General features: G+C 56.6%; 3 protein-coding genes across 3 annotated transcripts; 2 read left to right on the top strand and 1 right to left on the bottom strand.

Annotated features, from left to right (window-relative positions):
• Window positions 1-4,942: 4,942 nt before the first annotated feature.
• LOC101555486 (barrier-to-autointegration factor-like) lies at window positions 4,943-6,321 on the bottom strand. The gene is made up of 2 exons (XM_055136765.1): window positions 5,956-6,321; window positions 4,943-5,055 (listed from the first exon to the last, which is right to left on the bottom strand). Exons 1-2 carry the CDS (start codon window positions 6,245-6,247, stop codon window positions 4,943-4,945), a joined length of 405 nt encoding a protein of 134 aa, XP_054992740.1. The 5' UTR covers window positions 6,248-6,321.
• Window positions 6,322-11,189: 4,868 nt separating this feature from the next.
• OCM2 (oncomodulin 2) lies at window positions 11,190-15,211 on the top strand. Its single transcript, XM_004617326.2, has 5 exons — window positions 11,190-11,230; window positions 11,749-11,815; window positions 12,878-13,010; window positions 13,349-13,458; window positions 15,080-15,211. Exons 2-5 carry the CDS (start codon window positions 11,755-11,757, stop codon window positions 15,103-15,105), a joined length of 330 nt encoding a protein of 109 aa, XP_004617383.1. The 5' UTR covers window positions 11,190-11,230; window positions 11,749-11,754; the 3' UTR covers window positions 15,106-15,211.
• A 2,710-nt stretch (window positions 15,212-17,921) lies between these two features.
• On the top strand, window positions 17,922-27,051 carry CCZ1 (CCZ1 homolog, vacuolar protein trafficking and biogenesis associated). The gene is made up of 15 exons (XM_055135356.1): window positions 17,922-18,104; window positions 18,644-18,741; window positions 18,833-18,926; window positions 19,358-19,435; window positions 19,771-19,818; window positions 20,321-20,404; window positions 21,266-21,441; window positions 21,711-21,792; window positions 23,093-23,154; window positions 23,336-23,447; window positions 23,969-24,002; window positions 24,460-24,577; window positions 25,301-25,459; window positions 25,669-25,796; window positions 26,767-27,051. The coding sequence occupies exons 1-15, from the start codon at window positions 17,991-17,993 to the stop codon at window positions 26,820-26,822; spliced, it is 1,443 nt and encodes a 480-aa protein (XP_054991331.1). The 5' UTR covers window positions 17,922-17,990; the 3' UTR covers window positions 26,823-27,051.
• The last annotated feature ends 265 nt before the right edge of the window (window positions 27,052-27,316 follow it).

Genomic DNA, 27,316 nt, shown 5'->3' with positions numbered 1-27,316 from the left:
GGACGGGAGTGGCTTTCGGACAGGCACTGAGTCTGGGAACTGATGTCACCCCCAGAGCTCCAGCTGTTTGGACCAATTCCATTGAAAAACTCAGCACTGGATTTCAACAGAGTACTTGTGTGTGTGTATATGTGTGAGTGTATGTGCACGCATGTGTGCATGCGTGTGCAAACGTGCATGTGCATGTGTGTGTCCTTGCTCATACATGCCTGTGTAGGCACAGCTTCAGGAGCTGCAGACAGAACTGGAAGGAAGTTGGTCCGGGGAGGAAGCCTGAGGTCACAGAGCTGCCACTCTCAGTCCCCAGTTAGGAAACGGGTCACCCCTCAGCACTGCTGGCTGGAGAAGTCGGGTCCGCCAGCCCTGCCAGGAGGGGCATCTCGGCACCAGGCGGCCGCTGCCACGCACATCTCTCCATTCCAGAGGTTCAGCTGATCCACTCAGAGGCTGTGAGGAGCCACAGGGATGGCCTGCCCCACCACACTCTCCTCCTCCCTCCCAGGGTGTGTCCCATGGTGGTCCTGGCACAGGTCAGAGCCCAGCGTCCATCTCTGTGTCCCATGGTGGTCCTGGCACAGGTCACAGCATGTCTACTTCTAACCATGTCCTGTGGTGGTCCCAGCAAGGTCAGAGCACAGCGTCCACCTCTAACCATGTTCTATGAAAGTCCCAGTTGTGGGGCCAGAGCACAGTGGGGAGGGTAATCATCTGGGTTTGACCCCGGCATCTCATAGGGTCCCCTGAGCACAGAGCCAGGAGTAAGTCCTGAGCACAGACACATGTGACCCCAAACCTTGTCCCCCGCACCCCCCACCCACGGCCCAAAAAAAAATTGTAACTGGCTACTTGAACAATGGGCTTTTGAGCTTCAAGAACCTTCTCTAGGGGCTGGAGCGATAGCATAGCGGGTACGGCATTTGTCTTGCACGCAGCCAACCCGGGTTCAATTCCTAGCATCCCGTATGGCCCCCTGAGCACCACCAGGAGTAATTCCTGAGTGCATGAGCCAGGAGTAAACCCTGAGCATTCCTGGGTGAAAAAAAAAAAAAAAGAACATTCTCTGGCTGCCTGCCGTGCCTCGGGGCGTTTCCTGGGGCTGAGGTCCTGGCCGCAATGCTGGCCTGCTTATCCACTGCTCCCAGGAGCAGTGCTAGGCTGAGGGCACACTGACCTGGGTACTGTGGGGAGTTCTTGGTCCCCCGTGAAAGCGTCCCTGGGACCACAAGTGGAACCGTCGCTTCAAACAAGACTGAATGCGGGGAGCTCAACATAGGGCTGCGAGGGAGACTGATGGTGGAGGCTGGCCCGGGTAGGGAAAAGTCAAAAACCAAGGGAGGGGGCTGAGGAGCAGCCAGGGACACCAGCAGGAGCTACACAGGGCAGTGGCGACATCTGGTGGTCGTGATGAAGAATGCGCCCCCATTTCTTTAGGTTTATTTACGTATTTAAGAAAACCATCCTGTATCTGGGACCACCATGGGCACAGAACTGCTGACCACGTGTGTGACACACTCACCACCCTCCTGCGAGCATTGCGCTCGTTACCTCTTTCCCTGGTCCCAAGAAGGAAAGGAATCTCTTATTACACCCCAGGGCTGTGCACGGAGCAGGGGCGTGCGGCTGCCCCACTTCTGAAACAAGGGCAGAGTGTGTGTCCTCACCCTGAAATAGGCCCTGCACGGAGATGGGGCTCCTGAGTTCAGAGGGAACCACTTCAGGCACCAGACAGAAATCATGGGTCTAAAAGACAGGTTCTGGGGCTGGAGAGATAGCACAGTGGGTAGGGCGTTTGCCTTGCACGCGGCCGACCCGGATTCAAATCCCAGCATCCCATATGGTCCCCTGAGCACGGCCAGGGGTAATTCCTGAGTGCAGAGCCAGGAGTAACTCCTGTGCATCGCCAGGTGTGACCCAAAAAGCCAAAAATAAATAAATAAATAAAATACAGGTTCTGGGGCTGGATTGATAGTCTAATGGGGAGGGTGTGGCAAACCCGGGTTCGATTCCCGCCATCCCATATGGTCCCCTGAACACCACCAGGAGTGATCCCTGAGTGCAGAACTAGGAGTAACATGAGCATTGTTGGGTGTGGGCTCCAAACAGAACATACAAACAAAAAACAAAGACATGTTCCCGGCAAACAACAAGGGAGTCCCCAGCAGGAAAAGGATGTCTCACCATGCTCCAGGATGTTCCATGAAGACGGCAGGCGGCCTGAACGGCCACCCCGTGGCGTTGTGGGCTTGTATCAGTGTATGGGGCTGGAGCAAACCTCAGCTCGTTTGTGGGTGAGTCCCCTGAGTCTCAGTTTCCCCATCTGCAAAATGAAAGTGCTGATCCTTGAAGCTAACCACACAGACGACATGCATGCACTTCATGTGTAGTAAACAGATTCTTCTCTTTTCCTGTTCCTTCCCCTCGTGCATGCCCCATTTTAGCGCCCCAGGGGCCTAAGGGTGGGGTGGGGGCAGGACAGTGAGTGAGCTAAGGTCAGGGGAGGAGGGGTGCTCTAGTGGTAGGGATGGTGGGGTAACATCGCCATCCTGAAATAGAGTATTAACATCATTGTTAATCATGGTGTCCAAATTAAAAACAGGCTGGAGAGATAGTATAGGGGTTAAGGCTCTTGCCTTGCATGCAGCTCAGCTGAGTTTGATCAGTAGCACCAAATATGATTCCCCAAGCACCACCAGGAGTGATCCCTGAGCACAGAGCCTGCAGTAAGCCCTGAGTACCGCCAGGTATGACCTGACAAAAGAGAAACTTTTTAGCTCTGGAGTCTGGCACAAATACATACAATATGCATGAATGGTCTTTCACTGCCCTGGACTTGTGGGGCGTAAGGGATTAAAATCTTTAGCTGACTGGAGAACAAGATAAGCAAGAGGCCAGCGAGAGAGCTGGAAGGGGCTGGCGTGTGCAATGACTGTGGGCGTCCAGTTCCATCCTGGCTTCGACCGAGCACTACCCGGGCCCTGAATGCTGCCTAGACCCCTGGGCTGGGAGTAGCCCTGGACACTGCCGGGCACGGCCCCCAGCCTGAAACCCCCCGGCAATCAACAACAGCAGCAGGGAAACGTCAGCACACAGACCTGGCAGCCAGGGATGTGGATTCATTTTTTTGCTCCCCAAACTCAGCAAAGCAAGGACGTGAGTGTTGTCCCTCTCAACTCTCACCTTCAGACAGAGCCAGGCCCGCTGGGCCCAGCACTCGGGGTCACAGTGCTTTGCTTCCAGGATGAGTTTTCTTCTATTGCCAGAAGTGCTTCGTGTTCGAGTTGGTCTGGGGGACCAGGGAGAGAAAAGAGGGGTGAAGGCACGTCCCGTGTCCTGATGGGGACCTTGATTCAATCCCTAAGCACAGCTGGGACCCTTGAAACAGCCAGATAATAGATGAAGCCCCACTGGGGAGGGGCTGAGCTCAAGGGGCAGAGTTTATGCCTGGCATGTGCAGGACCCCGAGTCGGACGCCTTGCATCTTAGGGAGCCCTAAGAAGCACTGGGTGTGGCCCTGGTGACCCCGGACTTGCCTGTGCCCAAGCAGCACGGCATTGGGTGGCCCCTGTGACATCTGTCTGGATCCAACCAGCGGGGGATGGCAGCTGCCTCTACCCATCATCTCACGGGGCCTCAAAGTGCTGCCTTTTGGGGGGGCGGCGCCCCACTCCTGGGCCAACTTAGGGTTTTCTGCACCCAAGGCTGTCCAGGCCACGGGCGTCAGGGTGACTGGTGTGGGAGCCACTGGGAAGTGGTAGTCAAGGCCCAGTTTCCCTGAGAAGCCACACCCGTGGAGAGAGAAGACAGAGGGGAGGGCGCTTGCCTCCACACAGCACCCCTGGGCACCCCAGGACAGATCCCTGAGCACAGAGCCAGGAGTAAGCCCTGAGTATGGCAAGATGTGGCCCCAAAAAACAAAAAAAAAATACTGCCGTTGCTTTCCAGAGAGCACCCTACCAACAGCAACCTGCAGAGAGTACCCCACAGAGCACCCTGCAGAGAGCACTTTGCAGAGAGCACCCCACCAAGAGCACCCCCGAGAACACCTTGAAGAGAGTACCCCACAGAGAGCACCCCCCAGAGAGTACCCTACAGAGAGTATCCCACAGGGAGCAACCTGCAGAGAGTACCCCACAGAGCACCCTGCAGAGAGCACCCTGCAGAGAGCACTTTGCAGAGAGCACCCCACCAAGAGCACCCCCGAGAACACCCTGAAGAGAGTACCCCACAGAGAGCACCCTGCAGAGAGCACCCCACAGAGAGTACCCTGCAGAGAGTATCCCACAAAGAGCACCCTGCAGAGAGCACCCCACAGGGAGCAACCTGCAGAGAGCACCCCACAAGCCCCAGGCCGAGACCTCACCCAGCTGCTCAATAATTGAGACTGGTGGCCGGGCCCACGGGGGTGGAAGGCCTGAATAATGCAGGCGCTGCCACACTCCTGGGGACAGGTTCAGGGGAGCGGCTCAGGTGGCGGGTCAGGATGACACCAAATTTGGCTAATGGGAGTCCCGGGTCCTGTCCAGCGGTGTCAGCGGTCCTGCGGGCCAGCGGCTCTGGTCTCAGTGTCTCTGACAAGTGAACTTGCCTCCTTGCTCCCCATAATCCCCAGCCTGTGCCCCTCTCAGCCGGGGCCCAGCCCTGCCCCGACCCCCAGCCCCGAACCTCCCACACCTCTTGGCCCCCACAACGTCTGCACCACAAGGCTCTGGATTGACGCCTCATGGAGGAAAGACGCCGCTTCCCTTCTCTGAGCCCAACCCCCTGCCTCCTCACAGGCTCAGCCCCTCTCCCATCCCGGCATCACGCCCCAACCCTCCGGGCGCTCCGGGTGCCGTGGCCACAGCAGGGACCCCAGGCTGGGCTGTGAGCGCTCACGCGGCCGAGGTCCCGATAGGGGCTGGAAGCCCCTGCCCGGGCCGAGCAGAGTTGGCTCACGGGGCGCTCAGCTCTGTGTTGCATCATCAAGAAGGGGCCGAAGCCTGAGGAGAGCACTGATCCCACCCTCATCATTCAGGATCTCCCGGAGACCGGGGGTTCCCTGGGGCCGGGGGTTCCCTGTGGGAGTTTCAGGACATTCGGTCTGAGCACCCGAAGCTGTGCTCGCTGTGACTAGACACAGGAGAAACGCAGGTGAACGGACCTCAGCAGACCGCACGGGAGAAGGCCTCGAGGAGAGACCAAGTGCGGGAGGGGCCAGCTGGGAGGCAGACTCTGCATGTGGGGGGCTCAGGGACCCCCAACACCCAGCGCTGAATCAGGAGCCCTGAGCACCCTCAGGCGTGCTCCCCCCGAAAAAACCCCAGCAGTGCCAGGTACAGTGAGACAGGTGTGGGGGACCCCTTGGATGCGGGGGGGCTGAGCTCCCTACCCGAGCCACTGGGGGTGCAGGGCCAGAACCGAGCAGTTTCTGGGCCTGGTCACTCGACATCTGTACTCTTTTTTTTTTTTTTTCAAGGCCACTGACTTTATTGATTGAAAGAACATTAAAAGGCCAGTGACAGGGGCAGAGCAATAGCACAGTGGGTAGGGAGTTTGCCTTGCACACAGCTGACCCGGGTTCGATTCCCAGCATCCCATATGGTCCCCTGAGCACCGCCAGGGGTGATTCCTGAGTGGAGAGCCAGAAGTAACCCCTGAGCATTGCTAGGTGTGACCCAAAAAGAAAAAAAAAAAAGGCCAGTGACAGGCACCTAACAGACCAAAGGTGGGGGTAGGGGTGAGGGGAGGGGCCAGGAATCCACTCAGAAAAGCTGGTCATTGTCAAGGTGAAACTGGCAGGGGGAGGGAGAGGCATGCAAGAGTGAGAACCCCCAGCAAGTCGCCTGGTGATGGGAGACAACCCCCCAAAGATCCTGTAGCACATCGGAAGTGAAATGAGTGAACAACAGCAATGTCTCCGGTTGTAGAGGCTGGGAAGGAGGCCCTGTAGGCTGCAGAGTCGAGACTCGAGGCTACAGTCTCGAGTCTCCCAAGAGCATGACAAGAAGGCCTCGCACCACTCGCGCAGGCACCCGAAGCAGTCCCGGGACTGCTTGGCATTGGCACCGCGGGTGTCCTCCAGCCACTCCCAGGAGAGGTCTTCATCCTTCTTCAGCACCAGAAACCGGCCGAGAACCACGAAGGCCTTGTCAAAGCCCCTTTCCTCCAGCTTCTTGCCCAGGACTTCGCCGATGCCAGCCAGGCTCCCCACGGGCTTCTCCCCCATGGGCTCGGCCACGAAGTCTCGGTGCTTTTGGGACGTTGTCATCTTGAGCACGCTGGAGCTGCAATGTCTTCACTCAACGGCTCCTCCCGCCACCCAGCTGCTCCCGCCGATGCCTCAAGCCGCGAGCGACATTCGTACTCTTTAATCAGACAGTACAGTGCCACTTCGTCCACTGCGGCCACCGCCACCGCCTCTGAAGGGGATTCCGAAGCGCAGGTCCTCCTTCCTGACCTGTGCACGCTGGCCACCCCTCCATGACCATCATCCATCATCATAACCACCATCACCCCAGCCACCACACCACCAACCCCACCATCATTGGGCGGGTGTCAAGCTGCTTGGGAACCCCACGTTCAGGGAGTTCTTGCCAAGATCTTGAGGCATTTTCAGTTTAAATAAAAACAACAAACAAAAAGGGCCAGAAAGGTAAATTAGGGGTTAAGGCTCTTGCCTCGCATGCAGCTGCCCCCTGTTTGTTCCATATACCCCACACGGTCCCCTGAGCCCTGCAGGAGGGACCCCAAGCAGTCTGGAGTGTGGCTCAGCCTTCCCTCACTGCCCTGGAATGTTTATGGTGACAAGCCCCTGGGATTATCTGAACTGTGCATCAGCTCTGACCACGAGCAAAGAAAATACTGGGCAAACCCCAAATGCTCAGACGCCGTGAAAGAGGAGGACAGAAACGGAATGCGTCGGGAGGCTGATTTTTTCATGAACCAGAAACGTGAGCATCTGGGGCTCAACTTTCGGCCGGCGGGAGGTGGGGGAAAGGCAGCAAAGGCTTTTCGGGGAGACCGAACTGCGCCCATCACGTCCGCCCCGCCCTGCAAGTGGGAAGAAAACGAGGCCGACCGCCAGGCAAGAAGTCCAGTAAGAGACTTCAAAGGCATCATGGTGACCCCAAAGCCTAGTAGATCCCCCTGGAGAGCTGGTCCCTGGCCTGGGAGCCCCTCCAGTCCCCTGCAGATGCAGCCCTGAGCTCAAGTCAGAAGACAGGGACCCTCCCTTGTCCACCCCGCCCCCATCTTTCCTGTTGCCTGAGCACATGGGTCTGCATTTAGCAATAAATGTTTCTAATGTGCTGTTCCACAAGCCTGATCCAGGAATTAAAGTTAATCATTTATCGGCTGGTTAAATATTGCTGGTGGAGAAATAAGGAGCATAATTCTTAGAGATTGCTCGCGGGGTCTGGCCGTTATTCTTCAGTGGTATTTGGGGAGAAAATGGGCACAGGCAAATACTCAAATCACTTCTCTTTGGGGTGCTCCGTGTCAGTGCTCAGGGGTCCACTCAGCTGCATGGGCCTAATTTAGGTTCAGGGATCCAGCTGGTGCTCAGGTCCAGTGGTACTAGGGAGCATGGGGGGGTCTCACCTGGAGTGCTCAGGGGACCATGAGATGCAAGGGATCAAACCTGGAGCCTTCTGCTCACCAGCCATGTGCTCTGGGCTGTGGGGCCCTGTCCCCAGCCATGTACCCTGGGCCGTGGGGCCCTGTCCCCAGCCACATGCTTCGGGCCATGGGCCTCTGTCCCCAGCCACGTGCTCCAGGCCTTCCAGCTGATCTCGGTGGTTTCAGATGAGGCTCTGAGAGTCTCTGTCAGAGGGCAGGGGAGCTGGTCAGCAGACGCTCCTCCCAGGGCCCGCAGAGCCAGCAGGAAGCCTCCCCAGACCCCATGCCTGTGCCAGGAGAGGCCAGCAGTGCCCAGTGTGGAGTCAGGCCCAGGTCTCATTAGTGTGTCCAGTGCCCACCCTGGGCCTGACTCCAAGGTTAAGGTGGTTCCAGAGGGGACGTCAGTGCTGGGTTCTGTGTTGGCCCACACCGGGTCAGCGGGTCCCTCTGATGGTCAGAGGTCCCTCCCCTCTGGCCATCTCAGTCAAGCTCCTGGTTGGGGTGATCTGTGAAAAACAGTGGGTTTGTGGGCAAGGTGGGACAGCGGCCAGTCCTGTTCCCTGGCCATTCTGCTTCAGGAGCACTTCGCCAGCGAGTTTGATCTCGAGGCTGCCCCAAGGTCCCTAGCTGGCTCTTCCACTGTCCTCACGGTCCCTGAGAAGTCCGTGTTGGAGACCCTGCCAGCAGCTTGAGAAGGAAGAGAGAAACACCCAGGGAGTTCAGAAGGGCCGGGAGTTGGGAAAGCTTTGGTCATCTCAGCCCTGTCCCTCCTACAGGGCCAGGCAAAGCCATGCAGACACACGTAGCCTGGTGCGTGTGTCAAGCCCAGGGCAGACCACACCGCGAGCTCTGCCGAGAAATCAGAATAAATCTCCAAGACGGAGAAAGACACGAATGCCGGAATCTCCAGTTAATGATGACGGGTTTGGGGCCACACCGGGCGGTGCTCAGGGCTTCCTACTGGCTCTGTGCCCGGAGATCCCTTGGGCAGGGCTGGGGGACCTTCTGCAGTGTCAGGTTGTTTTGCCAGTCCTGTAGGCCAGGGTTGGGGAACACCCAGGCCGCAGGTCCACTGAGGTCCTGAAACCAGAGTGTCTGCCTGGGTGACGGGACAGACTCAGCTGCCCGCCAGCCGCCTGCTGCCGCCCTATGTGGGCCACGAGTGACACTATAAACACCCGAATGTCCGTGGCAGAACAGAGTCCTCACCCCAGCTGCCAGCGGTCACAGGGGATACTTCTGTCCAAGACATCACTGATGCCAAGCCCAGGGGAGGTGGGTGACAGGGACTCTGTGCGGGGACCCACGCGCCGAGCTCTTCTTGCCTCTGGGATATCCCCAACAACCTCCTCTCATCTTGGAGGTCCTTGTCCAACTTTGAGGGTGAACAGCCAGATCATGGCCTTCTCGGGAGCACGTCCTGCACATCACGTGACGTGGGTTTCACCAAGGGTTGCTGAGTCTCTTTGAGGGGGGAAGAAACGCCTGGCCCAAAAGTGGCTCATTTATAAATAACTGCTCTGGTAATTCTAGAACCTTCTCCTCCTTCCACTTCACACAGGCCTCCATGGAGGCCTAAACTCACGCAGTTCTAGACTTTCTTTGGTCCTCGTGTGCCCCCCGGCACAGGGGTGTCCCCACATCTGGCTGTGGTGCTCACGTGCCCATGGCTGAGCCGTGAAGGTCACATGCGTCAGGGAACACTCGGGGCCCCCACACTCAGCTCTCGCACTCGGAACAGAAGGGAATGGGGAGCACCAAGGGTGGCCTTGCTTTCTATTCTAAGTTTAGGGGCCTTCATTGTTCTTGCTGAGAGGTGGGGTCCCTAGCAGTGCTCAGGAGGACCCCACCGGAGGACCCACCGGAGATTCTCAGAAGTTCAGTGCAGGGGCCCAAGGATGCTATATGGTTTGTCTCCTGGGGTGCTGGGGATACCCAGGGCCACATTCTGAGGTGCTTGGGGGGCCATGTGGGGGGCAGGAATCAAACCCGGGTCAGGCACGCCCTAAGCATGCACCCTAACTGCCCTCCTATCTTCTGGCTCCGAGTCCTTAATTTTTGATTGAAAAGCAAACAAAATCAGGCCAGGAGAGGCAGTTCACAGACCACAGCCTGGGCTCTGCACACAGGCAGGTTCGAACCCTGGCATTACCTGGCTCCCCCCAAACATGGCCAAGGGCCCCTCCTGGCCTCAGAGCCAGGAGCAGCCCCTGAGCACCACTCGATATGGCCCCCAAATACAGAAACAAACACAGCTGCCTTTTCTTTCTCGTTGGTGGTGCCAGGGATGGACCCAGGGCCTCACACAGTCCCTAAGGTGTCCCCAGCGCCTGACCCCCACCCCCTCTTCCACTCACTTTCCCTCATGAAACTCCAATTCTTTTTTTTTTCTTTTTGGGTCACACCCAGCGATGCACAGGGGTTACTCCTGGCTCATGCACTCAGGAATTACTTCTGGTGGTGCTCGGGGGACCATATGGGATGCTGGGAATCGAACCCGGGTGGGCCGCGTGCAAGGGAAACTCCCACCCCGCTGTGCTGTCGCTCCAGCCCACCAACTCCAGCTCTGTCATCAGCACGCAGCAGTCATCTTTATTTCACTGTCGTTCCTCAGTGACACCTTTTGTTTTATCCATTTGGTGACATCTTTTTCCTTGTCGTTGTCCTCTGACTTAACCCACACGGTCCCCTTGACCAGCCCTTTTGCTCTAAGTGGCGATTTCTCCTTTCCAAAGCAGCATGGCCTCGGCCCTGGACACGCCCCACACGCTTCCTTTCATTCATGCGTTCTCTCCCCTTCTTTGGGGTCACCGTCACTGGGCTTGGTGCACTGAGGGGCTGGTGGGGAATGTGGCACACGCTTGGTGCCAGGCACAATCTCTCGGCCTCCGCCTTTGGGCCCAGAGAACATTTTGTTTTTCAAGTCAAGCAGCATGTAGGTTGTGCCCACACTGGCTGTTGCAAATGACTCTCGTTGGCGCCGTGGACAGAGCTGCGCGTGGCTGTTGTCGTGGATTCTTCCAGGAGACGGGACGCAGAATCACTCCATCCCGAGTTGGGCCTGTGGGACTCTCGGAACCGGCAGGAGAAACAGTCCAGGGATTTCGGCCTTTGGGGGCACTATTCAAGCCAGGACTGGGAAGGGTCAGAGCTGAGACTGGTGGAGAGAGTTCCCGCGTCTCATCGAGGCCGGGGACACCATCTGTCCATTTTCCCTGGGGCCAACACTGCCACATTCCCAGCTTCACAGCTTAAGCACCTGCCTTAGAGGGCCCCCAACATCCAGGGATGTGCCATCTGGGGAGCTCCCCCAGCGCCCACCGCACTCCAGCCACTGTCCCCCTAGCCAAGGAGTGTCCAGCATCCTCTCATTTGCACACTGACCCCCCAATGCAAGTTGGCTGAAGTTTGTTTCTTAGAACATCGGCTGTTCCCACCCACATTCTCTTGAGATATAAATAGGAAAAAAAGAAAGTGGTGTAATCAGTAGGTCTGGACACCCGAGCTATTTCTACCTGATCCCGGCGAGGAAATCTAAGAGGCGCTCCCTATCGCCTCCTGGGTGCTATAAAAGAGCCCCAGAAAATCGCGGGGGCACCTGTGTTCTGCTCCTGACAGCTGGGGGGAGACAGCGGTGAGTAGCTGGGGTGCCACTCTGCCTCCGTCCTTCCCTTGGCGCGCCAGGTACCTGGGCCCCCCGGGGCCCCTCCTGTCTCTGATCCTGACCTTTGGGCCACACAGCCTCTCCCCACACACAAAGGCCACAGGCACCCCGTTCTCTCCCTCTCCTCCCCCGCACACCACATTTTGGGGGGCAATGCCTGTTGCCGCATTGGTGGCTGCTTTGCAGCAGCTCGCAGAAGCCCGTCCAAGCGTCTGACGGCATCAGCGTAAAGCAGGGGGGAGACCCAAGGACGTTCACTCCTGCTGTGGGGAGTATTTCGGGGACACGGCAGGCTGGGAGCTCTCAGGCCGTGGTTTCTGTGGGACATTCTGTGCCCTCTCAGGAACACACGGCCATGGGTGTCACACTGGAAGAGCTCTTGAGGAAGAGACAGTTTCAGGGGGCCGGGGAGGGTACCCCCGCATACGTGCCCCACCATGGGCATGCGCGGCTCACCGCTCACCCCGCCCGTTTGCCCGCGCGGGTAGGCAGAGATGAGCATCACGGACCTGCTGAGCGCAGATGACATCGCCGCGGCCCTGCAGGAGTGCCAAGGTGAGGGCCGAGGGGCCCGGTCCGGCTGCCCTCAGGTCGGGCGGGTCGAGCCTCGGGACACCCCAGGTGGGATGGCGTTTCTGTGAGGCACAAGAGATGGGGAGAAAGAGAAATTGGGGAGAGCACGTGTCAGTGTCAGGGGCCGAACGAAGGGCGCGGGGTGCTGTGCCGGGAGAGGGGCGCCCGGCAAAGCTCTGGCCACAAAGCCACACGCAGCCACACCCTGTGGCTCCAAACTGTGGCTCTGTTTATCTTTGAAAGGAAATGATTTGGGGCCGGGGGCTGTCAGAGCTGGGGCACGGAGAGGAGCTCCGGCTAGATCCCAGCCTGGCACCACAAGGTCACCAGAAGCGCTGGGAGTGACCAGGAAACCTCTGGAGGTGACTCAACAGACAAACAAAAAATGGAGACAGGCTGGAGCAATAGCACAGCAGGGAGGGTATTTGCCTCGCATGCAGCCAACCCGGGTTCGATCCTTAGCATCCCATATAGTGCCCTGAGCACTGAGCCAGGAGGAACCCCTGAGCATCGCTGGGTGTGACCCCTAAAAGAAAAAAAAATGGAGACAGAAGGGAATGCATTTTCCTTGCCTGTGGATGATGGATGACTGAGGTTTGATCTCAGGTACCTGCAAAGGGTCACCCGGAGCCTGGCAGGAGTAATCCCTGAGCACCAAAACAGGAGTAAGCCCTGAGCACTGGCAGGCATGAGAAAGGAAAGAAGCAAGCAAGGAAGGAAGCAAGGAAGGAAGCAAGGAAGGAAGGAAGGAAGGAAGGAAGGAAGGAAGGAAGGAAGGAAGGAAGGACAAAAGGAAGGGAAGAAGGGAGGAAGGGAAGAAGAATGATAGGAAGAAACAATTTCCCAGGGCTAGAGAGAGAGTATGGGGGTGTTAAAGCAACACGAACACTGCCAAGTGTGGCCTTAAAAACCAGCAACCAACAACCAACCAAACAACAAAAACTGCTGCGTTTGTAGCCACAGGGTGTGGCGAGTGTGGGTTCACACAGCCCGCCTGCAGGGTGCTGTCGGACAGCATCCAAATAACCCCTCCTCTCTCTTTAGACCCCGATACTTTTGAACCCCAGAAGTTCTTCCAGACGTCAGGTCTCTCCAAGATGTCCGCCAGCGAGGTGAAGGACGTCTTCCGGTTCATAGACAACGACCAGAGCGGGTACCTGGATGAGGAGGAGCTGAAGTAAGACGTGTCCTGTGCTGGTCCGAGCCCCGACACCGCTGGGCTGCGGGGGTGGGGACGATAGGGCCCTGCCTGGGCACTGGGCATCCAGCGCCTCCAAGAGGGGACAGCCGGTCATTTGGCTACACCCGAACCAAGGGAAGCGCACAGAAGGCAGCAGGTCCCAGCATTTTAGGGGTTCCCTTGGCAAACAGCCTGCAGTTAGCTTCCGTGGGGAGGGCACCCCGCTTGCTAGTAGGACCTTGGTTGTGGGGTACAGATGGTTTAAGGAAAAAGAAAGCAGCGGTGACCCCTGAACCTCCAGGAGCCCCCTCCTCCCCACCTTGGTTTTCTGGCAGGTTTTTCCTCCAGAAGTTTGAGAGCAGCGCGAGGGAACTGACTGAGACGGAGACCAAGTCCCTGCTGGCAGCTGCGGACAGTGACGGGGACGGCAAAATCGGGGCTGAAGGTACATCCGCTTGGTCCTCAAAGGAAAGGGGCACCTGTGGGGCTCGGTCATGAGAGCCCGGCTTAAACCCCCTCCCCCAGCCCCAACATGTAAATGTGTTCATGCATATGTAAGTGTATGCAAATGAGGGTATGTAGGATTGGTTTGAGGCTGAAGAGGCTGCTCAGGCACCAGCCGCTTATTTTCAAGACCCTTGGAGCCCCCCACAGAGATCGGGTCTGGGGAACAGAGCTTGGCCTCGCTCCGTGCAGGCATGTGGTCCCTTTACCTCAGGGGAGGACCATGCGACATCTGAGCTCCCATAGGTTCCAACAAGGCCCTGTCCTGGATTTAGCCCCCCAAGGTAGGTATGTGACAGCCAATGGGAGACTCGCCCGCCTGTGGAATCAGCCGAGCCCGAGGAGTTGGGATCACATTCCCACCTGACTGTGGGAGTCACCTGTCATCTGAAATTTTTTCCTTGTGAGGGGGGTGCCCCCAATGGTGCTCACGAGGCCTGGGGAGGGTCCTCTCAGCCAACCACATCTGCCAGTCAGTGCAAGGGACCAAGGACAGGGGGGCAGGGCCGCCAGGGCAACACCAGGTGCAGTGCTCAGGGAGCACAGGGTGCCAGGGATCAAACCCAGGTGAGTCACGTGTGTGACAGGTCTCCCCAGGTCTGGTCACCTGTGCGCAGCAGGTGGCTTACTCCTGACTCAGTGGAACCCATGCAGGTCCCCAAATTGAAACCTGCTACTACTTCACGTCTTCATTTCTCCATCCTACTAGCCCTGTCTGTGCGGTTCTCGCAGGCGGCTTGGAACAATAGTTGAGCTCAGGCAGGACTACTTCAACGTAAACCTAAAAAAACTTCCAAGCAGGTACAGCTTATCAATAGATGGAAAACTACCCCAAGGCCAGGAGGTCAGCTCAACGGGCTTCACAAGCAGGTGCCCTGGGTCCAGGGCACTGACAGGAGCAAGTGGGCACAGAGCTGGGAGTAACCCTTAAGCATCGTGGGGAGTAACACAACAATAAAACAAGACATGGGGCTGGAGCGATAGGGCAGCAAGTGAGGCATCTGCCACCAGGCGTGATCCCTGAGCACCACTGGTGTGTTCCAAAATTAGAGAAGTGGAATCACCCCAATCTACAAATCCAGTGCCCTACTTTCCATGCCAGTCTGTGGCACCCCCCCCACACACACACACATTACACTCACCGCCTCCATCATCATTCTTTCCCTTCTAGTACATTGGGGGTTGGGCTACAATTTCACAGAAAAAAGTTACTCATGTCCCAGGAATCTCTCCAGCCCAGGCAGTTCTCAGAAGAACACCTGCCACTTCTATCCGTCCTAAGATGATGAGACACAAAGGTGCCAACGGACCATAAAGCACTGTCACTGAGCCCACTGAGCCCACTGAGTTGGCAGAGGGAGGTCTGGGCGGGTGCCAATCTACTCATAGGATATGGCGGGCACCAGTGTTTGCCATCCTGAAGGGCCTTTGCCCCCTGTGCCCTCAGGCCCCATCTTGACCTGTGCCTTCCTTCCCCTTCCTCTTGGGACTTGCCAGTGGGCCTAGCAGGACGCCAGGGACTGACTCGGCTCACAGACTCAGTCTCCCCTCTTCCGTTCTAGAATTCCAGGAAATGGTGCATGCTTGAAGGACTCCGCTCTGGGGCCAGAGAAGCCAGCCAGGGAGGGAAACCCCACCTCGTCCCCCTAACTTGTTTATCCATTCCCCCTGAAATGCTTCTGCACTCTGCTCCCTGTTTTTGTGTGGTAGTGGGCCCTGACTTTGGGGGGTGCATGTCCTGATGACTCTCTGAGGCCCTCCTCGGCTCGTGCCCCCCGAAAAAAGTATCCAATAAAGATGTTTCTCATCTTGCGCCGAGCGTGGGTGTGGTCCGGGTTTGCTTCAGAGCTAGGAAAGCAATCCAAGGGCGGCGCTTTCGTTGTTGTGGTTTGTGCTTCTGTCTTGGGAGCCACACCTGGCAGTGCTGGAGACCAGACCCAGGCCTCCAGCATGCAAAGTGTGCAAGAGCCCTTCGGGCTGTCTCCCCCATTCAGGACGGGGCCTTCTGGAAAGATGCCCAATGCTAGGGAGTGGCAGCGCTCGGGCTCTGCATGAATAAACGGAACCAACAGGATCCAGAACCAATTAACAGGGACATGTGAGTGGCTCTGTCACGACGGGACCTTCTCCACCAGGTGTCTGAGTCTAAAACAGACAGGAGGACCCTGGCCAGCCTGAAATCACTCCTGCCTTGGGCGACAGAGGCTTTGGATCCTGCCACTACAGGGAAACACAAACAGCACAAGAGCAGCCAAGGGCCCAGGCAGGAAGGCGAGAGCCCCCGGGCTTCATCAGCCCCAGCATTTCCCGCAAACGGCCCCATTCCGAACCTTCCCTCTTCTTAGAAAACCAAGCTGGCCCCACGCCCACTCAGCTGCCTCTGTTTTCCTGGCTCTTACTTGATACCGCCTGAATCAGTTACCCCGAGAATTGCCTTAACATTTGAGGCGCACCTAGGGATCCTGTTACTGGGTTTTTGTGAGGTGGGGGAACCAGAAGCCAGGAAACTCGCACTCGGCAGACCTCCGGGCTCAGACTGTTCTCGCAGGCTGACCCCAGGCTCAGCTGGCCGGTTTATGCTCAGGAGCGACCCTGCCAGCAACTGGGGGGCCCTGTGCATGCTGCACCTGTGACAAAGCATGCCAGCTGGGACAGGGAGAGTCTCGTAGGCCCCAGCTCGTCCTTAGGCACACCTCTGTGCCCCCTTATCCTCACCGTCTGCTCGGCTGACTCCAGGCTCCAGCTGCAAACACTGGCAAAGCAGCTGACTGAAGCGCAAAGCCCCCACAGTAGATACACAGGCGGGTGTCTGTTACAGAAATGCTCTTATGCCATCATTATGGCATAATGCGTTTACAAACAAGATAGTTAAAAAAAAAAAAGTGCATGACCTAGGGGCCCGAGTCATCAGACACGGGGAAGGTGCTTGCCTTGCATGCAGCTAAGCTGGGTTTGATCCCAGGCATCCTATATGGTCCCCTAAGTCACCAGAAATGATGAATCCCTGAACAGAACCAGGTGTAAGCCCTGAGCACTGATAGGAATGGCCCCTAAACAAAATAAAACCAAACAAAGGTCACTATCTATAACTGCAAAATATGCTATTTTTTTTTAGAAATTATGGTTTCCTGCTAGAAATCTGACCCAGAATTTGCTTTAGAAATGCGTCATTTTTTTTTTTTTCTGGTCTTGTAACCACCAACGGCAGTGCTCAGTTTATTCCTGGCTCCCTTGCCTGGCAGGGCTCAGAGGATCATCTGGGGTGTCAGGGATTAAACCCAGGTCAGCTGGATGCCAGGGAAGTGCCTGACCCACTCTCCAACGCCACCTTGCAGTTTTTTTACATCTTGCAGCTAGCTGCGGATTGGATGGAATTATGAGTTTCACGCTAATGGAGTGAGTCAAAGAGAAGACAAATAGCAGAGGAGCTTGTTCGGCTGTGGAGGGGAGAGGGGCAAAGGCAGGGGTGAGACAGGCCCCGAGGGAGGCAAATCCCCAGAAATGGACAAGAGGAGGTGGCACGGGGAAGGGACCTTGGGATAGTGGTGGAGGGATCTTGACACACTGGTGAAGGGTCTGGAGTCTCCGCACTGAGACCATAGAACAGTGACCATAGAACAGTGGCGTAAGTAAAGTGTGTCAGGCCTCACTCGGACCACGTGATGAAGAAATGACTGGTTCGAAGTCTGAAGCGATCCAGCAGAGCTGGGAACTCGGATCCATTTCGTGTCCAGCACCAGCTCCTCCGTCCTCAAGTGGCATCTGTTCTGCCCGGTTAGACCAGGGGCGTGTTTTTTTTTTTTTTTTTTTTTTTGCTTTTTGGGTCACACCTGGCGATGCACAGGGTTTATTCCTGGCTCTGCACTCAGGAATTACCCCTGGCCGTGCTCAGGGGACCATATGGGATGCTGGGATTTGAACCCGGGTCGGCGCTGTGCAAGGCAAACGCCCTACCCGCTGTGCTATCTCTCCAGCCCCAGGGGGGCGTGTTTTTAAACTGAAACCCGTGATCAACGAGACCCAAAGCAACACTCTCTTGAGTTTGGCCAAGTGGTTTGCTGGGAACTGCAAACAACAGAAGGAGCGAATCATTCCAGCTGGGTCACGGGCCACAGAATTCAAGAGCGAGGTGGCCCCTGCGGTCCCTGTGCTGCTGCGGGCCCGAGGCCCCTCTAACAGGGGTCCAGAACAGCCGACAAAGGCTGGGCGGGACTGGGCGAGTGGGCGGGCAGGAATCCGGGTGCAGACGGACCCCCGTCCCGGAACGACGGACTCGCCCGGGAGGTTCCCGGGACCGGCCGACACCCCTCCAACGCGAGCCCTCAGAGAGACCGGAGCGGCCGCGGGTTCTCCTTCCGGGACGCGGCAAGCACTTCCGGGGCGCGGGCGAGCGAGGCGGAAGTGCGGCGCGGAGCGGCGCGCGGCGGCTCGGGGCGGGCGGAGGGAGGCTCCGGGGGCGGGGGCCGGACTGGGATGGCGGCGGCGGGGCCCGGGGCCGCGGCCTGGGCGGCCCAGGAGAAGCAGTTCCCGCCGGCGCTGCTGAGCTTCTTCATCTACAACCCGCGCTTCGGGCCGCGCGAGGGGGAGGTGAGCGGCGGGACGCACCTGCGGGGTCTCCTGCTGCTCGGCCGAGAACGTGGGCGCGGGGGGGGGGGACCTGGGAGGGGACCCCCGGACGCGACCCGGGAAGGGGCTTGCCCCGGGGAAGCTCCGTCCAGCCCTGGCGCCCGCTGTCGGCGCGCGGCCCCGGGAGGGAGCCTGGGGTGCCCCGGCCCGGGCGCGCCCACCGCGGGAGGCGGGTCGCACCGCAGCGGGGCCTCTTCGGGTTCCCGACGCTGGCAGCGCCCCTGGAGAGCCGGTGACTTGGTGACTGTCACGAGGCCGGGCACATTCGCAACAGCGGAGGAAACGTTTCTCGTTTTTTTCCCTAGAAGGGGCAATTGTGTGGTGGTGAGAGGTCAGGGTCAAGCGTGCCCATTGCAGCAATGCTAAGGGGAGGAAAAGTCCTAACCCGCTGTGCTTTTCTCCGCCACCCCCTTCTCCCTCCTGCCTCTGCCTCTGTCTCTGTCTCTGTCTCTTTCCCCTTTCCTCCCTCCCTCCCTCCCTCCCTCCCTCCCCTGCTTTAGGAGGAAAATAAGATTTTGTTTTATCATCCAAATGAAGTAGAAAAGAACGAAAAGATTAGGAACGTTGGATTGTGCGAGGCAATTGTGCAGTTCACCAGGTAAAGCCTGTTTGTTAAATGAGCTCAGAGCATCTGGCCTCTCTGTGCTGGAGAATCGATCATCACAAACGTGTCCTCCCAACCTTTCCAGAACTTTCAGTCCGTCGAAGCCTGCAAAGTCTTTACACACACAGAAGAATAGACAGTTCTTCAACGAGCCGGAAGAAAACTTCTGGATGGTCATGGTATTTGTTCCCGGTGCAACTCTTGGACTTTGCAGTTTTGGGTGATCTTTACTGTTGGGGATTTAGGGAAGTCCAGGCGAGGGCAGCAAAGTCAAGTCTCAGTGAAATAGGTTGCAACTGTAGAGTCAAACTCCTGTTCAGTGTATTTGTTCTTGGGACCATTTGCTTTAGTTTGGGGGCCACGCCCAGCAGTGCTCAGGGATTATTCCTAGCTCTGCAATCGGAAATTACTCCTGGAGGTCCTCGGGGAACCATAAGAGGTACTGGGGATCGAACCCAGGTCGGTTACATGCAGGGCAAGTGCCCTAGCTACAGTACTATACTATCTCTCTGGCCCATTGGGACTGGTTTTTTAAGTTGTGGGTCTGCTCAAACCTTTGACATTTAAAATCATAATTCTTTGTATAATTTTAGTTTTCTAAACTTTGTAGGTTGTTCGGAATCCTATAATTGAAAAGCAAAGCAAAGATGGGAAACCGATTGTTGAATACCAAGAAGAGGAATTGTTGGTAACATGTCATTTTCTTCGTACCTTTGGGGAAAAAAATTATTGTGTTGAGCAGAGTATGTGCTGAGATTTAAAGTAGGCCCCCTCTGCAGAAACTCACAGCAGAGTGTCTGTCTTTTGTTGACATTGGCAAAATCTCACAAGGTGTGTGTACTGCCCCTCTGCCTTCTCCTCCAGGTGGAAAGCTGGCAAACGAGCAAACCCCACTGTGGTTCCTGATGGAACTTACACACACACAGTGTTTGTGACCTTTTGCTCTGTGGAGCCTCCAGCCCTTTGCTCGGCCAGAGGCATTTCTCCCTGAGCTGAGGCGCCTGTTCTGTGTGTTGTTTGCAGGACAAGGTTTACAGCTCGGTGCTGCAGCAGTGCTACAGCATGTACAAGGTGAGCAGCGCGCGCACTTCCACCCGGATATTTAGAGGTACTGTCCCTCCCCTAGTAATTTAGTTTCAGAGGAGGAAGCTTTCGAACCTTTGGAAACATGTTAAGATTTCTGCTGTATTACTCGCTTGCTGAGTTCAAAGCCTGCACGGTTCCCAGCCTTGGATTAAGATGTCTGAGGGGCTGGAGCAATAGAGTACAATGGGTTGGGTGTTTGCTTTGTATATGGCTGACCCAGGTTCGATCCCCAGCATCCCATATGGTCTCCCGAGCACTGCCAGGAGTTATTCTTAAGTGCAGAGCCAGGAGTAACCCCCCAACCATCGCCAGATATGACCCCAAAAGCTAAAAAAAAAAATAAAAAGTGTCTGAGACTCTGAGCCCACGTGGAGACAGGTGCACACCCGCCTGATGTTTGTCTGACTTCGAAGCCTTGAAAGGAAAAGAGCTTGTTATACTGTCTTCCAGCGTAGGAACTGACTGTCCAATGGTCCTTCACACACAGCTTTTTAATGGTACGTTTCTGAAAGCTATGGACGATGGCGGCGTCAAGCTCCTGAAAGAAAGATTAGAGAAATTCTTCCATCGGGTAAGTAGCTTGACTTCACTGATTGTCAGCAGAGTTCTAACAGCTTTTGGGAACTAGGCAGACGAGTTGTTCCACGTATCCCAAAATTCCAGAATTCGAGAGTGGCAGAGTCTCAAGTTATACTGTAGCTGACATGGTCCTTGAGGCAGCACCCAAATTCTGACCCTTCCCCTCTGGGGCTGGAGAGGCCTGCGCTGTCGTTGGGGCGCTCGCAGGGGACAGTGACTCTGGGCAGCCTCTGGAGGCGGCTTCCTCCTGTCCCTGTGAGTCTCGTGGCCATCTTACCGTGCCGTGGGGTGGTTCGTTCGACAAACTTCGATTGGAGAGATTGTGCAGGCAGAGCGGGCCTGATGGGATGTCCCGGGCAGAGTCCATGGCACAGACTCAACTAGTCGTCAGGTGGTTCCCACCACGCCCCCCCCAGCCCTGCCCCCCCCCCCGCCATGATTAACACCTCTAAGCGTGGCTATCCATGTTTTGCTTCTCTTAGGAATGATTCACTTCTTTTTTTGCCCTAAACTGCAGCCGATATCTGTTAGAATTCCTTTTTCTTCATTACTTTTTTTCCGTTTCTGCTTCTTCACTTGGATGGCCATGAATATTCACTCCACTCCTACCCCGACCCTGTCCCCTCAGCCTCTAGCCTGAAGAGCATTTAACTTAACTCGAGGGGTTCCAGACTCTGCCACGCTGCGGAGCAGAGCGTGATTTCACGCCGGAAGCAGTGCTCATCTGTGTGTCGGGGCTCCTCAGGTGCTATTTGCCATGGTCAGGCCCCCCTGCCCCTGCTCAGGCTGTTGATGTACCTGTGACGTGCCGTTACATGTTAATGCCCATGTAATCGTGGCGCCTTTCTCTCAGTACCTGCAGACTCTGCATCTGCAGTCGTGCGACCTGCTTGACATTTTCGGTGGAATCAGCTTCTTCCCCCTGGATAAAATGACTTACCTGAAAGTCCAGTCGTTCGTTAATAGGGCGGAGGAAAGCCTGCGCATAGTCAAATACACTGCCTTTCTCTACAATGATCAGCTCATCTGGTAAGTGCCCTCGACACTCAGCGTGCAGGAGAAACTCTGTTGGGGAGTTTGGGGACAGTGCCGGTGGCAGTAGTGAAGTTGGGACCCAGCACCACCAAACTAACACAGCCCGGGCCAACTGCATCAGTCCCCTTGTGACTTCTGTGGACTGTGGCGTCTAAAGTGCATGTTGCCGTGGGTTGGGACTCCCACCCCCTCCAGCTCTTCGGCTGGGGGTCGGGCCAGTCTCACCGAAGCAGCCCTGTGAAGAATGTGTCTCTCTGTTTCAGGAGCGGCCTAGAGCAAGACGACATGAGAATTTTGTACAAATACCTCACCACCTCCCTGTTTCCGAGGCATATGGAGCCTGAGGTATGAGGGGCTGCCGGGGTGCTCCGTGCGGGCGGGACGCCAACCTCAGGCGCGAGCCGCTGGCTCTGATCTGTGGAGTGAAGGGAACGCCACGCCCTTCCTTTATTGGTTGCGTTTCCCTAACACAGGGAGACTTATGTCCCTCAGTCTTCACTTGGTGACAGTAAAGTGCAGCCACAAGGCAGTTTTGAAGGAGGAATTCCTGAGTCAGAGGAAAGCTGGGCCTGGGGTCGGTTACGGGATCTTTGACAGCGTCTCTGTGACTGTCGGGACCTAGTTCTGGGGGAACGGGGCCTGCGTGGCTCTCCAGCCAGGTTGGCCGCAGCTGGTTCCTGGAAACTGCCCCGTGTCCCCCCAGATGCTTCCATAGCCTTAGGTGGTAGGAGGTGGGAGAGGTTTGTCCGCAGAGGCCTTTGGGGGCCCGGGCGCCCTTCACTCTCCCCGTCCGTCCCTTGCTCTGTGCTAAGTTCTGTTATGGAGCTGACGCTGCTGGAGCCCGCTGAGGGGACAGTTGGGGTCAGGGCTGATATCTGGGGTCTGCCTGATGCGTGGGTGGACCCCACCTACCACCACCAGGCAGCCCCTGAGGAAGGCGTTTACTGTGTGGCCACAACAGAAACTCTAAGGTGGTCTTAGCGACCAAGACATCCTGTCCCCACAGTGGCAGTCTGGGCGCCTGTTTCCCAGCCCCTCAGAGCTGTGTCCACTCCATTTCTGAGCCACACCTATCAATGCTCAGGGCTTACTCCTGGCTTTGTGCTCAGGGATAACTCCTGGTGGGCTTGGGGGACCATATGGGATGTTGGGGATTGAACCTGCAAGGCAAGTGCCCTCCCCGCCGTGCTGTGGTTCCAGCTCTCCATTCTCCAGTTTGATAGAGACTGGGAGACCGTTCAGCCAGCAGGTTCTAACTGACTGCCTGAATTCCGCCCCCTCCATTTCCTTTGGATATTGCAAGGAAGCGTCTTTAGGGAAAGAAATGGGGGTCGTGCCTCAGACTCAGATCTGCGAGGCAGCCCAGGGTCACGGCCAAGGACAGGAACCGGGCGTCCCCCGGGCCTGGGTGCCTGCGAACTTCTAAGAGCGTCAGCTTCTGTGTCGAGAAACCAGGAGGGAAGAGGACACGAGTCCCCTCTTGCGGGGCAGCATGGACGAGTCCATCCTGAGAGGGCCGAGTTGGTGGCGGGATGGACTGGAGGCGCTCTGCCGGGCTGCCCGCTGCTGGCGTGAGGGCAACCACTGGCTCTGGCCGAGACGCCAACGCTAACAAACCATCTCTCCACTCCGGTTTTGTTTGCAGTTGGCGGGCCGCGACTCGCCCATCAGAGCAGAGATGCCTGGGAACCTTCAGCACTACGGGAGGTAGGATGTCTCTTCTCTGTTCACCAGTGCTCTGCTTGCTGGGCGACGGTACTCAGCCAAGGAAGTCCCATCGTTTCAGTGAAGCTATTCCTTGCTTCTAAGTAATACTGAACTTGAAAATTTTGTTTTTTAGTCTGTGCTCCGTCCCTAACTGAATGAGTCACCTCTGCTTGCATTTCAGATTCCTTACTGGACCCTTGAACCTGAATGATCCAGAAGCAAAGTGCAGATTCCCTAAAATTTTTGTAAATACAGACGACACTTATGAAGCTCTCCATCTAATCGTTTATAAGGTAACTGGTGTTTCTCGCCTGTAGCCCTCGGGTCTGTTCTTGTTGCATAGCCTGACCTGTTGGAGTGGAGGCGGGGGTTGTGAGCGTGCCCCAAACGTGCTGGTCCCAATACGGGTTTCTTTCAGTTCCTTTTAAACTGTGCGACTCTGGGGCTGGAGCAATAGCACATCTGGTAGGGCGTTTGCCTTGCACGCGGCCAACCCGGGTTCGAATCCAAGCATCCCATACGGTCCCCTGAGCACTGCCAAGGGTAATTCCTGAGTGCATAGCCAGGAGTATACCCTGTGCGTTGCTGGGTGTGACCCAAAAAGCAAAAAAATAAATAAAAATAATAAAAAAATAAATAAACCGTGCAACTCTGCACGTTGTGGCAACTCACACTCAGGCCCCACTTCCTCCGGGCAGCCTGCCACGCTCCGATTACGGTGTTCCCATCTGTCTGCAGCCACCATAATGCGTGTGGTGGGCGCAGCTGGCTTCCCCGTGCCGCTCTGTAATCTTGACTTTCTTTGCCCCTCCAGGCCATGAGTGCAGCCGTGTGCTTCATGATCGATGGTAGGCAGCCTGTTTCCGGCCCCCTTTCCCGGCTCCCAGCCCCCACACCTCATTTGCTGTCTGTTCCCCAGTCACGAGAGTTTGGGGAATTGAGGAGTTAGTGACCCCTCACACCGGACACAGTGCTTGGGAACCTGCACTCATGCACCGAAAACCATCCTTGTGAGATCATCTGGCGGGGACCATCTCCCCCCTCCCTGGACTAACCTGTCACTCTCTTCCCCTGAGCCGGATCTGACCCTGCAGTATCACTTTCCCTTTCATCTGGGTGGGAAGGAGGCCTCCGCCCTTGGCCAGTCAGGGTCCAATCTGTCCACTGTTGTTCAGACGGTCGGGTGGAGCCCCGGGCTCCTGGACTGTGTCCCATCCCTGGTCCCTCACGGCCCCTGAACACTGAGCCTAGAGCAGCCCCCAGCTCATCAGCCTCTGCCCTGAGTGGCCTCTCTCCCCGCTGCAGCCTCTGTCCAGCCCACACTGGATTTCTGCCGGAGACTGGACAGCATCGTGGGGCCACAGCTGACTGTGCTGGCGTCGGACATCTGCGAGCAGTTCAACATCAACAAAAGAATATCAGGGTTCGTACTCCCCTTTGTGGAGAAGGATTAAGGGGGTTTCCACCTCACCTGACTGTGTCCATGTGGCCGTGTTTTCTGGGAACTGATGCTGTGTGGATGCGCCAGGTGCTGTGTCCTGGCGCTGGCAGGGCCAGGCTGGTCTCCACACCATCACTATCCCAGTCGGTGTGAGCCTGGGGTATGGCAGCATCAGTGCCTTGCGTGTGCATGGGACAGCCAGTCCCTTCCTTGGTCCTGAGTCCCTTTGGCACGGTGTGTGTTAAGATACAGATGAAAAACACTGGTATTCTTACACTGAGAAAATAGCAAAAGGATGAAAATCTTTTTTTTTTTTTTTGGCTTTTTGGGTCACACCTGGCAATGCACAGGGGTTACTCCTGGCTCTGCACTCAGAAATCACCCCTGGCGGTGCACAGGGAACCATATGGTCCCTGGGTCCATATGGGATGCTGGGAATCAAACCCAGGTCAGCCGCGTGCAAGGCAAATGCCCTACCCGCTGTGCTATTACTCCAGCCCCCAGAAAATCTATTTGATTTTTAAAAGTACACTTGACCTTCTGAAAAACGTCACTGCCTCAGATACCTCACAGCAGACACACTGTTGGTGAGTGAGACGCCCCTGGCTGAGCTGCGATTGCAAGGACCAGCCTTAGGGCGTCGGGGTGATGATTTGGAGATTTTCCTTTCTCACGTGTCGCCGATTTGACACCCGCTGTGTGCAGGTCTGAGAAGGAGCCACAGTTCAAGTTCATCTACTTCAACCACATGAACCTGGCCGAAAAGAGCACGATCCACATGAGGAAGACGCCCAGCGTGTGCCTCACCTCTGTTCACCCCGACCTCATGAAGATTCTGGGCGACATCAACAGTGACTTCACAAGGTAGCACCCCTCCCCATCAGGCTCCCCTTCCTAATAGACCCCTCACCTTCAAAGCTGAGGGGCCCACTCCCACCGCCTCCAGGGCCACATGTCCAGCCCCCCAGCCCCCTACTCCCACACTGTGCACAGGCCCAGTTCCTCGTCTCGGTCTGCGTGTCGTGTGCCCTCAGAGTGATGAGTGATCGCGTTCTGCAACTCTTGTCTTACAGGGTGGATGAAGATGAGGAAATCATCGTGAAGGCAATGAGTGATTATTGGGTTGTTGGGAAAAAGTCCGATCAGCGGGAGCTCTATGTTATTTTGAATCAAAAAAATGCAAACCTGATTGAAGTAAATGGTAAATGGGGTTTGATCTGGGAGCAGAATCCTAACCATTGTTGATACTGAGAGTTTCCTAACCTCTGTCCTGAGAAACAGGCCGAGTGGGAGTAGTCATGATGGGGAGCGTTTAAGCTGGACATTGCTCAGTTGAACTGATTTATATTCTCTGAACTTGAATGTAGTCTCAGGTTCCTGAAGAAACGCATGTGACAGGGGCCGGAGTAATAGTACAGTGGGGAGGGCATTTGCCTTGCACACGGCCAACCCAGATTCTATCCCCAGCATCCCATATGGTCCCCTGAACCCTCCAGGAGTGATCCCTGAGCACAGAGCCAGGAGTAAACTTTGAGCACCGCTGGGTGTGGCCGCCAGAAAGTGTGTGAGTGTCTTATCATGCAAGGCTGCCTGTAGTGGGAGTGAGTTTCTGTAACACTAGACAAGGTGCCCGCCTCCAGAGCTGTGCAGCCGCTCCACTACAGCCAGGGCTCAAGGAACCGAGGTGCTCTGGTGCCCTACTGGGCCCCACCCCAGAAAAGGGGGGGGTCATGCCACTCCCTCAGCTCTCCCAGGCTCTGCATGCGACTGCAGCGAGGGCCAGGGAAGGCTCCCAAGTCCACACACGAAGGTTCCCGGGAGAGCCGGTTTGCTGCTGGCTGTGCCCAAGGCCTGGCAGACTCCCCGAAAACACGCACATGTGTAAAACACGAGCTGGCGTAATGGAATGAGAAAAGCCAGAGGGAGGCTTCACTGTCCTCATCTCCCGGAGAGGCGCAGCTGGCCACTCACTGGGAACCCCTGACCCTTGCTGGTCTCGCCGAGGGGCGCCCACGGCTCAGCAGATGCAAGAGTCTTGGGCCTGGTTCTCCCGCCCCTGCATCGCGAACGTTGCTTCCCCGGGCTTCCCGCAGGCAGTCCTAGCGCAGACCCCGGAGCTGGTGGGTGGCGCTCTGTGGGGCCTGGCTCACTCTTCCTTGTTCTTTCCGCAGAGGAGGTCAAGAAGCTGTGCGCCACGCAGTTCAATAACATCTTCTTCCTGGACTGACCACACACCCACTTAGCGAGCGCGTGGGCAGCCGTGACAAGAGTACAGCAATACTTGCTCTGAAGAATCAAATTTCTACTCAGTCTGATGAGCCCAAGGTTTTTAGATTTTGAATATTTATGTGGGTAAAGGTAGTTGGCTACATCTCTTTCCATTCCATTCTTTTGACATTATGTGAATATTTTACTGGAAAATAAGAGTAATAAATTGTTAAAGTTTTTAAAATGCGCGTCGGGCATCGAGTCTCCTGTTGCTGGCCTTCGTGTTTCCTGGGGAACCCTCACCTCCGGGCTGGCAGCTGGTCCTTCCCCAGGCGGGACAGCTGCCGTGGGGGGCTCGGGCCTCTGCCCACCAGGTGTGACAGGACTCGGGGCAGTGTCCTGTCTGGCTCTCTCAGCATCTCTGCTGATGCAGGCCTGCCCCTTCCCAGCTGTGGGGCCGCACATCCCAGCCAGGACTGGGGGGTCTCCGCAGACCCGCTGCCCCCAAGCGGC

Source organism: Sorex araneus, chromosome 4 (assembly GCF_027595985.1).
Source record: "Sorex araneus isolate mSorAra2 chromosome 4, mSorAra2.pri, whole genome shotgun sequence".
NCBI lineage: Eukaryota > Metazoa > Chordata > Mammalia > Eulipotyphla > Soricidae > Sorex > Sorex araneus.
This window is presented reverse-complemented; position numbering and strand designations above follow the sequence as displayed.

What these genes read in the sequence shown, in the direction of transcription:
- LOC101555486 (XM_055136765.1), bottom strand. Translation starts at nt 6,247, where the DNA reads ATGACAACGTCCCAAAAGCACCGAGACTTCGTGGCCGAGCCCATGGGG. An exon ending in CTCTTGGGAGACTCGAGACT is followed by an intron (nt 5,056 to 5,955) that starts GTAGCCTCGAGT and finishes AAACTCCCACAG; the next exon opens with GGAACCCCCGGCCCCAGGGA.
- OCM2 (XM_004617326.2), top strand. Translation starts at nt 11,755, where the DNA reads ATGAGCATCACGGACCTGCTGAGCGCAGATGACATCGCCGCGGCCCTG. An exon ending in CTGGATGAGGAGGAGCTGAA is followed by an intron (nt 13,011 to 13,348) that starts GTAAGACGTGTC and finishes GTTTTCTGGCAG; the next exon opens with GTTTTTCCTCCAGAAGTTTG. An exon ending in CGGCAAAATCGGGGCTGAAG is followed by an intron (nt 13,459 to 15,079) that starts GTACATCCGCTT and finishes CTTCCGTTCTAG; the next exon opens with AATTCCAGGAAATGGTGCAT.
- CCZ1 (XM_055135356.1), top strand. Translation starts at nt 17,991, where the DNA reads ATGGCGGCGGCGGGGCCCGGGGCCGCGGCCTGGGCGGCCCAGGAGAAG. An exon ending in ACCAAGAAGAGGAATTGTTG is followed by an intron (nt 19,436 to 19,770) that starts GTAACATGTCAT and finishes TGTTGTTTGCAG; the next exon opens with GACAAGGTTTACAGCTCGGT. An exon ending in AAACCTGATTGAAGTAAATG is followed by an intron (nt 25,797 to 26,766) that starts GTAAATGGGGTT and finishes TTCTTTCCGCAG; the next exon opens with AGGAGGTCAAGAAGCTGTGC.